This window comes from Porites lutea, chromosome 8 (genome assembly GCF_958299795.1).
Source record: "Porites lutea chromosome 8, jaPorLute2.1, whole genome shotgun sequence".
Taxonomy (NCBI): domain Eukaryota; kingdom Metazoa; phylum Cnidaria; class Anthozoa; order Scleractinia; family Poritidae; genus Porites; species Porites lutea.
In genome coordinates this window covers 27551322-27562648 of record NC_133208.1, presented here as the reverse complement: position 1 = coordinate 27562648, position 11327 = coordinate 27551322, and the positions used below count along the sequence as shown (strand labels likewise).

General features: G+C 40.2%; 1 protein-coding gene across 1 annotated transcript; it reads left to right on the top strand.

Moving 5' to 3' along the window:
* The first annotated feature begins 5128 nt into the window (after window positions 1-5128).
* Window positions 5129-10504, top strand: LOC140946145 (GFP-like non-fluorescent chromoprotein). Its single transcript, XM_073395228.1, has 5 exons — window positions 5129-5275; window positions 5836-5936; window positions 6959-7177; window positions 7504-7713; window positions 10262-10504. Exons 1-5 carry the CDS (start codon window positions 5273-5275, stop codon window positions 10392-10394), a joined length of 666 nt encoding a protein of 221 aa, XP_073251329.1. The 5' UTR covers window positions 5129-5272; the 3' UTR covers window positions 10395-10504.
* The last annotated feature ends 823 nt before the right edge of the window (window positions 10505-11327 follow it).

The window sequence follows — 11327 nt, the reverse complement described above, 5'->3', positions numbered from 1 at the left end:
TGCAAACAGAATTCCAAAAAGTTACAACAAAAAATGCTCTGCTTTTAAAATTCGACTGAATACGATAGAAAAAGTGAGTGGAAAGTACGGCTACTTACGGTTCAGATCGTGGAAAACTTCTGGTTAAAACAATTCTTAGATTTTAAATGAAGAATAGAGCTAGAACTGTGGCACATTTTACCAAAGTTAAGGTCTTTACGGCTGCTTTTTATGCTGTTAAAAACGGAAAAGCCAAACTGTTTTATACAATAGTTTGTTGGTTACTTCCTTCGTAGGATGGTCTTGTACGGCCTCTCATTTTACACCTTTGGGTTCCTTTTAATTTTTTCAATTACATCCTTCAGAAAAAGGTGAACACAAAAGGCTTCCCTTTTTTAAAGAGAGATTTAGAATCACGTTTACGGAAACGATCACGTATACGATTTGTGCCACACATGACCAAGTTTTCACTTTACTTATCATTCTCTGTCAGTTAGTTGACACAAAAATTATCAAGTTTCCACTGTTTCCCTAGTTTCGAGATTTTGTCAACTTTAATCTCGTGTTTGCCATCTTCCATAAAGGTGATCTTCATCTTTAATTTATAATTTGTGCAAGTTTATAATCAAAGTTAGGAGGCGAAAAGGCTTAATCACAAAAAAAGCGGAAAATTGATTTTTTAATTGAATATCAAACAAAAGTCAGTCTGTGGCAAAAAGAAATCACCCATGTAAGTAGAAAACGATTTGCCAATAAAGAAACTGCGTCCGAAGTCCCTGGGCAAGTGTAACGCGAAAATTTCATGGTGTAAGCAACTTTTTGAAGAAAACATGGAAACTACCACATCATTTTCTTCTCATCTCATATGTTCATATACGGTTCCAAACACAAGGAAAAGACTATGTAAGCAAGTATTACGTGAAATAAAAACGACAAGAAAAGAACGGAAGGAATATGCACAAATCGTAATTATGATTAAATGAAGGGCAGCATAAAGAATTTTTAAAATTTAATTCCAACCGCTACATTTCCATTCCCTGCAATTCTACGCTTTCTTTTTTTTATTCTCTCCCCTTCCTTCCTTATGCAAACAATCTACAGGATGTTCTTAGACAATAACTTAAATTTCTTTTATTAACATTTGTTTTTTAAGATTTTACAATTGTACAATCTCACACCTATATATCAACAACTCTTTTTAACACATCTACACCTCATCGCACACAGTAATACTATCAATAGTAATAAAAAGACGAAAGTTATCGGTTATACCAGGTTAAAAATGGGGCATTGAAGATTTAGAAAGCGGGTATGTTACGAAGCGCTATAGGAGCTATGCCACGCTATTCGTTGTCTTTTTTAAAAAGCTAAAACCTCTTTTGCATCAAATGTATTCCAAACATAATGCATGTAGTCCCGTTTTGTTATTTAACCTATATTTAGGCATTGAAACTGTTTCCTGTCCTTTGTTGCAACAGATTGCAAGGATGGACGTGAATTAAAACGTGACAAAGTTGGGCCTCCAATATTGTGGTTAGACTTCCCGGATGAAATTTTCATGATATCTTCTTCATAACTCTACAGGAGTATTTTGTGTTAGGGTAAAGGCAGCCCCGGGGGGGGGGGGGGGGGGTACTGCCATATATGGGCTATATAGGTATGTGCCACTGTGAAAGGTATGGTTTTCAAGCAGTTTACTCTGGGATAGGGTATATAAATCAAAGCGTTTGGGTCTAGAACAGGGTATCATTTTCCATGTAAACTGATCAACTGGCTGAAGCTTTTAGTCTAGACTAGGGAAACCGGGAATTGACACTCAAAAATATAAAAAAATCAAATCGGTCTCGTTTTGGCTTGACTGTGCTAGTGACCTCAGTTGTTTCTGGAAAACACCTACTCTACGATAGGGGGGGATTTTGGGAGTTTAGTCTAGTATAGGGTAGCAGTGTTCTGTCTAGGGTATTTAAGGGGTAGAAGTTTTCCCCAAAAAATGCCTAGCTTCCCCCTCAAAAATATTGTTATCATTACAGAATATAAGTAACTGTACTGGAATAATCATCAAGTCGCGACGAGGTCAGTGCACGTGAAGTAAGTATTCCCCGTCTAATCACAGTATTTGACAAGGAACATGGAGTATTATTTAAAAATAAAATACCACTGTAACATTTCTTGAAATTGTGTCTCAAAATGCACCAGATTGTATCTCAGCGCATGTTCATTTCAAAAAATTTCCGGGGGGCACGCCCTCGGAACCACCAGGAAACTCATGGCCTTCGGCCACTCGGCACTTCTCCTCCAAACAATAAATCCTAGATAGAACCCTGGGTAGCAAAATTCACTTGAACTAGCTCTGGTATAGGCTAAGGGTTCCAGGGTCCCAGCGGCACATCCCCACCCAAAAAGTTCTAAAGTACCCTCCCCCGGAAAGGCACTAAGCAATGATTACAGTAAAGAATCGACCTGAAACAGCAATACACACATAGCTCCGTTAAGATCGAAAGCCTAGCTACAATTTACAAGTAAAATTAGCTCTATTTGCAAACAAATTAAGATCACTCTTGAAATATATTACCTGTATTCATTTTAGTCCCAATTGAGCACGAAGACTTAAGGTACACATTATATCCTGTTTGGCCTTAAAAAAAAGCCTTCCGACCCCTAGAAACCGTTCTCGGGCCGCTTTTGTTAATCTTTTAAGGGGTAAACGTTTCAGGACACTTTATTTCAAACTGTAGTTTCTCAACTTGTGCTATTTAGCTGTGCGCGAGGTAAGAGATCCACCGCGGACTTATGTCTAAGGTGTTTTTTGTTTTGTTATATTTAGCTTGATTTTATTTAACATTAAGGGAGAATATAGGGAAGGAATGAGCTTTCTTTCCCTAAAACCCTTTGCGTCCAAGTAAAATTACGAAATGACAGATGGCGCCGACCAAGACCAGTTTAGTATTAAACACAAGGAAGTTTTTTAAAAAAAGTTAAGTAAATCAGCAACAGCTCAACTTTGAGAACGACCTTCGTTGACGCAAGGGACTGCATAAAATTGCGAGGAACGCGCGAGTCAAGCGGGAAGCGCAAGGTGCCGTTTCTTGGCCCGCGTTTCTCGCGCGTCTGGTAAGTCTGTAATACGAGCCAGCCCCATACCACTTCTTAGGTTTACAATATTTATAAAAAAACAAAGGAAGAACAAGGAAGAAAAAGTGAAGCACTCACACGAACACCCGCTCAGAAGAGAAACGCGACATTTCACTAATGATTGGTTAAACACTTAAGGTCAGTATAGTTCTAGTAGTCAGCCAAGCTCCCACTTTTAGAAGGACTCATTGACCGTGAAAATTCTCTCATGGTAGTGGCAAGCTTCTCGAACTCTTCCTATTTAATGGCTTCCAAACTTCTCTGCATTCGAACTTTTGAATCGAGATGCGAGCAGCGGGACTCGGGTTCCTCGAGTCTTAACTTGAGTCGCTGGATTTCCTCGTCCCGCTCGTCAAGCTGCATGTGAAAAATAAAGAAGCATTATGATAAGGCGGGATGTCTCGCTTCCGTTCTATTTGAAAGGAGCTGGGTCACTAAATTTATCAAAATTCAAAGTGTGGGAACCTGCCACCGAATTGGGTGAAACATAAAAATAAAAGCTCAAAACGTTAAGATAAGGTATGAATAACAAAGCAAAATACGAAAGGAAAATCGGAAGGACAGACTGTCTAGAAGATAGAAATGGGATGCAATTTTGGTTTTATTGTCTCATGTAACAAGACATGAGTCAATATCTTCCATTAGCTGCATTTGAATGTTCTCTCAAAAAACATAATAAACTTTGTATTTGTTTTTAATTGAAATCAAACTGGTTCACTGAAAATTGCCGACTTGTAGTAATTATGTAATATAAGACGAATACTTCTTTTGCCCTGGAAAAAAATTAGAACCCGCAAAACTTTCGTGCCACATTGTAGCTTGCGTACGTGATCAGACGTCTTTGTAAAATGGGGTTGACAGGCGTCCCAAGCTCACGTTACGAGTGTGTTATGTAAATTAACTTGCGCACAAGAGAGTCGGTGTCGCGTTACGAGCAACCGTTGATTCCTTGTATGAGAAATAAAATACTGAGGTCTGCGAACGCTGAATATCATTATTCTTACTTATTTTTCTATAGAATAAATAAAGGAGACTTACCTTTGATGTATTCCTGTGTTTTTTGGCTCTGTAATAATATGAAGAGTGACAGGGGTCAATCAATAAGAGCCACAAAACTCTGACTAAATCCCCGGAGGGGAGGGAGGGGGGGGGGGGGGGTACTGGGCTATATAGGTGTGTGCCGTTGTGAAGGGTATGGTTTTCAAGTAGTTTACTTTAGGATAGGGTATATAAATCAGAGAGTTTGGGTCTAGAATAGGGTATCATTTTTCAGGAAACTGATCAGTTGGTTGAAGATTTTATCTAGACTAAGGAGTGTGGTAAAAGGTTTTGTTTTGGCTAGACTGTGCTAGTGACCTCAGTAGTTTCTGGAAAACAGCTACTCTAGGATAGGGGAGACTTGGGGAGTTTACTCTAGTATAGGGTAGCAAAATTCAGCTGAACTAGTTCTGGTATAGGTTAAGGATTCCAGGGTCCCAGCGGCACATCCCCACCCAGAAATTCCTTAAGTACCCCCCCCCCCCCTCCCCGGACTAAATCGATGAATTCACACCAAAAAACACAGAAATACATCACATTTTTTCTCTATATAAAGGTTTACCTGGATTGACTCCTGTAGATTAGATATTAATAAAGCGCTGGGCCTTAATATAAAGAGAAAACCGTTTACGGTACAACCCATAAAACAGCCATAAATCAGCTCATGGATCACACAGGAGAGACGTAACACACATTTTATGTAAGCTAAGCTGTTTTTTTATTGAAATCCTTTCATTTTCGTAGGTTACGGAAACGATAGGTTTTTTTCCCATACAAATCCCTATATTTCGAATGTTATGCAACAATGTCGATGATCGCCGATGCTTATATTTCGAACTTGGGCTACCTGTGCTAGTACAAAAAAACTCTCTGATGGAAACCCATCTATAAAGTTCCCACCAGGAAATATGCTAATAAAAGAAACGAGGCAAAAGTTCAATTAACTCGTCTGGAAAAGTGTCTGGAGATTATGCAACTCACCTTGGTGATTGGTTGGTTAGCATTAATTTTGTCATATATAAAGAACCGCACAGAAGCAAGCTGCATTCACTACAGTGTTCCGTTCAGAGACGCAGCTAAGCACAGTTTCCAAGTCGTTTATCGTCACTTCTTCATCTCCACCATGGTAAGAACATACAGTTCAAGTGAACCTTTATCAGCGATCATCTCCACCACATGTCGCTCTTTTGTTTTTTGTCCCAGCTAACAGTCCTTACAGTTTTCTTTTGTGCTAATTTCTCTTGTCTACAACGCCCACCGGTCATTAACGGTGCAATGGCCACCTTGAGTGCTTTCCATAACCAAGAAAATCGGCTCTTCACAACGGCTAATCGAAAAAAAAAAAAACATGTACGAGCTGATACATTGTGCCTAAATTGGTTTGTTAATATTTTTGTTCTGATCATTTGGTTTCTGGTTGATTTTGATAGTGTTACGTAATACTACGCTAAGTCAAACTTTTATGAAACTACAAAAGTTCAATCTTTTTATGTGTTTCATGTGGTTGACTTGTTAATGTGCCCGAGCCTGAGAAAGTTTCCGTTTCTAGTTTTCCAGGAATTTTGCTTTAGTTGTATGAGCCTGAAATTAAATTGGATGCCTAAAAAAGGAGGTTTTTGTAGTATTAAGCACTTTTGCACGTTACAACCGTTTTAACATTTTTTCCGCTGTCTTTCAATTTAACAGAGTGTAATCGCTAACCAAATGACCTACAAGGTTCATATGGAGGGCACGGTCAATGGACACGCCTTTGAGGTTAAAGGCGAAGGACAAGGACAACCCTACGAGTAAGTTAAATTTCTGTGTAGTATATCTCGCGTTTTAGCAGTCGAGGCTATTTTCATTTCCATGCTTTTCTAAAAATTGGGGGAAGAAAATAGAATTACAGTTAAACCAGGTAATAAGAACGGCCTGTGTTCCTATTTTTTCAATTAAAGAAGGTCCTATATTACCCGAGGCTCAGAGAGGAGCAATTTATTTTTCACTGCTCTTATAATAAATATAATAAAATCTGAATTGCATAATGTCCTACATGGAATCAGAGTGCGTGTAAAATTTTGTTCGTTCGCTCTATTGTGTAATAGTCAATAATACATTACATTAGACTTGCACAATTCATTAAATATGAAAACTATATAACCATTGTCTTATCGTGTACTTGGTTCTCCAGTGAACACGGTATGGTTTTCAGGGCCTTGAGAGCGAATAGAGGTTTCCCGATATTTGGGACGGACAAGCCATTTCTTGTCTTGAACAGGGTCACGAAATGAACGATTTTTGTCTTAAAAAACAAGTGAGAGGCCCCATCCTCTGATTAAGTGGAGTAGCGCATTCCAAAGTGGTCTTCCTAAATCTGCGCCCTTCCCAATCGCAGGATTGTAATTTGAAGATCGGTTCTTAACGAGAGGGAAAAACTTGAGAACCGGTAGATTTTTTAAGTGTGACTGATTTTTTCCAAGGTAAATTACCTCGGAAAAGTTTTATCGTCTGGGTGTTGGATATGTCTCGAGAACGACAGAGTTTTCCTTGACAGCTACCCCAAAGCGATAAATAGGGAAAAATGAAATACCGGCGAAGGTCTTGATGACAGAACCGGACATAGCTACCGCTGTGAAAGAAATTTGGGGGGCACGAGTCGTCTACGTCTTTGCCTTTCTTCACCTTGCACGTTGAATTTGCGTAAGAAATAACAGCGAGATAAAAGAAAAAACGTCTCTTTGATCAGCTAAATCCCTGCGCATCTTGCCTAATTCTTGAATTTATATAAACGTGTCTCCAATTTGTAATGCAAACTATTTTTTCTTCTCAGCGGTGTGCAGACCGTAAAGCTCACTGTGACCAAGGGAGGACCTCTGCCGTTTGCTTGGGATATTTTGGCGCCACAGACTCAGTATGGAAGCATACCATTTACCAAGTACCCTGGCGACATCCCGGACTATGTAAAGCAGTCATTCCCTGAGGGATATACATGGGAGAGGATCATGACTTTTGAAGATGGTGCAGTGTGTACTGTTATCAATGATTCCAGGTACTGAAGAAAAAGATAATTGAATCAAAAAGTTTTAAAAAAGCAATGAGTCTATCAGTATAGGAAGCATGAGTATTATTAAGTCTCCCATCAAGTTTTTGCTCCCTAGAAAAAGCTAATGGACCTAATTATAAGGTGGTAATGAATGTCGGCGAAGCAGACTTGGTTATTCCCAACCACTAAAGTTTCAATTATTGAAAATCCGCCATATCGAGGGGCTGCCCGCACGCTCACTTGGAAATGCGCCTGCACTTATGAGAAGCGGTATATGATAAATATCCACCACCTTTCCTTTGTAACTGTCTTTGTTTTCTCTTTACCAAAAGAATGGACGGCAGCTGTTTCATCTACAACGTTAAGTTCACAGGGGTAAACTTTCCTCTCAATGGGCCGGTTATGCAAAAGAGGACACAGGGCTGGGAACCGAACACTGAGCGTCTCTACGCACGTGATGGGATGCTGATAGGAAACAACTTTATGGCTCTGAGGTTGGAAGGTGGTGGTCATTATACGTGTGAATTCAGAAGTACTTACAAGTAAGTTATCAAAATTGTTATTTATCCTATTATCGAGGGTCCCCTAGATGTAGGTTTTTCGCAGCCCACGGTTCGCAGTCGCTGTCTGCGATCGCTTGTCGGCCCTTGCCGGGAGAGTTCGCCTATCAAGCCCGGTATTAAACCTTCGCCTTTCACTCGAATAGCGCAAACTGGTCTGGGGATGAAGCTGGGTTTTTCGGAAAATAGGGATTCGGGAAGTTACTGACTTGTGGGACGAGGTTCACTTCAGGAGTTGTTATCACGAGAGGTATACGGGATCTATATTACATATAGCCATTTTACAATGCGTGATACTGCAAAAGTTGTTTTGAAGAATTAGCATCCAGTAGAAACGATTAAATAGCCAACGAGGCGCGAATTAAATAATAGTTTTATTAAAGCCAAAACGAAAAATGTCATGTGATTTTCCCTTGGTTTACCGGAAGTTGCATTAGTCCTGTCATTTTGTAATATTTAAAAATGACTTTTACTAAAATTCCGCCGCTTTGTTCGAGAGATATTTCGTTGTTTTCCATATAAGGTCAAACTAAGGTACATGAGCTGATAACCAAGATTGAGTGAACCAATCAGAATGCTAGAAATGCCGCAATATCCGAGGTTGAAAATTTAATAAAAACAGATATTCATGACCTAGCTTGTGTATCAGGCCTTCCTAAGGGGCTAGGGGAGAGGAGATTTTTTTCCCCAGAAACGCCTGATACTCAGGCTATTCATGACCTCATTTTCTTTTCTACCCAAAAGGGACCCTCAAACCAACTTATTAGAGCTGGTTCATTCAAGGGTTGATATATTGCCATGTTATCCACAGGCAGCCCAAGCTCACGTCACGTGAAAGGATTAGATTAATTATTAGCGGTGTGCGAGCCGGGACGTGACTGTTCAACGAAAGCGGTATTGGGTTACATGGCGGCCGTGAATTTATAAAGGATTTGTATGGGAATCCACGTTATAGATTTAGGAAGATAAATACTCGTAGAAATTCTCAATAAAAAACGTCTTACCTTATTTACATGGTGTGTTCTTGCTTGCTGTGTGGTTATTTTCCCGATCCGGTGCGATTTTAGCGATTTTTTTCATTTCTGAGTTTCCACTACTAAAGAGAGAGCAAGGCCGAACACTTCCAATCTGGACAGCCCGCCGAACGAAGCCAAAAATTCCAGGTTAAAATATCCCCACGGCCAAAATTCCACCGCAGAATCCAACTACAAAGGTTAAACTTTCATTTCAACTTTCTAGCCACGCAATCGCATCCCTGCGAGCGACGCCAGGCGGCAGTTTGTTTCCCCGATGAAACAGTAAAACGTTGGGCCAGAGCCGCGTACAAATCCACCACGACACAACGACCGTTGAAGTCGGCTTGGTAACCTCGTCACGTTGACAAACAAAGACTCACGGGGTACACTAACGCAAATTGTCAACATGAATGTCTGTTCTCATCCTGGGTCCCCTCGGGTCGAATCGACACGACACGGCGCGATTTTGATTGGTCGATTGAGACAATGCGGTATTGTCGATTCGACCCGAGGGGACCCAGGATGAGAACAGAAATTCATGCTGACAATTTGCGTTAGTGTACCCCGTGAGTCTTTGTTTGTCAACGTGACGAGGTTACCAAGTCGACTTCAACGGTCGTTGTGTCGTGGTGGATTTGTACGCGGCTCTGGCCCAACGTTTTACTGTTTCATCGGGGAAACAAACTGCCGCCTGGCGTCGCTCGCAGGGATGCGATTGCGTGGCTAGAAAGTTGAAATGAAAGTTTAACCTTTGTAGTTGGATTCTGCGGTGGAATTTTGGCCGTGGGGATATTTTAACCTGGAATTTTTGGCTTCGTTCGGCGGGCTGTCCAGATTGGAAGTGTTCGGCCTTGCTCTCTCTTTAGTAGTGGAAACTCAGAAATGAAAAAAATCGCTAAAATCGCACCGGATCGGGAAAATAACCACACAGCAAGCAAGAACACACCATGTAAATAAGGTAAGACGTTTTTTATTGAGAATTTCTACCAGTATTTATCTTTCTAAATCTATAACGTGGATTCCCATACAAATCCTTTATAAATTCACGGCCGCCATGTAACCCAATACCGCTTTCGTTGAACAGTCACGTCCCGGCTCGCACACCGCTAATAATTAATCTAATCCTTTCACGTGACGTGAGCTTGGGCTGCCTGTGTGTTATCTTACTACAATTGCGTCTCATTTACATGATGCGTGATGGCCAATTCCGTTTTCCCCGTGATGCGTGATCCCAAAAAAAGTCAGCGTGATTCGGGATAGGTACCCCTTTCCCTCTGCCACCGTATTTAAAGGTGTACAATTTCTTTCAATCTTATTCATTTTATGACCTTTTTTTTCTCTACTTTAAAACCCCCTCCTCCTTGGTTTGGATTTTCTGTCTGTTTTTAGAGAAAATTGTAACTTGTTGTCTACAAGAGGAAAATATATATTTGTAATCATGATTTAATTTTGCCTCATTAGGATCTATGCAGAGCGTTATTGAGTTTCTTTTTCCTTCCCTTTTCGTTTTTCAGGGCAAAGAAGGCAGTGACGCTTCCAGGGTATCACTTTGTTGACCGCCGACTGGATATCACGAAACACAACAAAGATTACACAAGTGTTGAGCAGTATGAGATTTCTATCGCACGCCACCCAGCACCTCGCTGATCTTCCTTTATCAGCTAAATTAGGGCAGGAATACTCAGTGGCGAAGAGATTTTGATTTCAGCCAAAGAAGTTGAAAGAATTGTAAACAACAAGCTTAAATGATTAAACTTGTGAAAAAATGTTAATTCTTTGTCACTTCATGTTTATTGTTTATCGATTGCTCGGCATCTGAGTAGGTTTAGGTTGATGTGTGTTCACTGCCCGGGGGGAGGGGGGTTACTCCCATACATTACCTATACGGGTATGGGTCGCCCAACGAGGACGTGATTTTGGAGCTCCTGATTTAGAACGGGGTATCCATTTTAGAGGCGTTTTCTAGAACAGGGTATAATATTTCGAACGCACGAATTGAAAAGCTCCAGTGCTCCGGATGATTATGAAGAAGCATTTATTTGATGTATAAGTCGAACAAATAAAAAAATATCTTTTTAAAAAAACAGGGCTATTTCAGTTTACAAACTTTCTTGAACGGAGTATAAAGAATTCGCCCATTTCTAGAACGGGGTATCAGTTGAAGGACGAAATCTAGAACGGGGTATAAAAAATTGGCCCATTTGTAGAACGGAGTATCAATTTTAGGGGAAATTTTTTTTAGAACGGGGTGCCAATTTGGAGTCCCGGGCGGCACATACCCACCCAAAAAATACCCAGGTGACCCAGGTAATCAAAGCATTTTCCCTTTGGTTGGCATCTTCTTATCTTAATGATGTACATATAAATATACACCGTAAATATGATCTAATAGACACCCGGGCTGTCTATTTAATTTTACGATCCCAAGCGTTTAAGAGAGAGGCGTATACAACTGTATTCTCAGAACTGTAGCAAGCTCAACTAAACTACACTAATATGCTATCGGAGAATATATCAGTTTTAAAAAAGCAGATAATCCTGTCCATCCACTGATACGTCTAACCTGCTTAATTGTTTTTT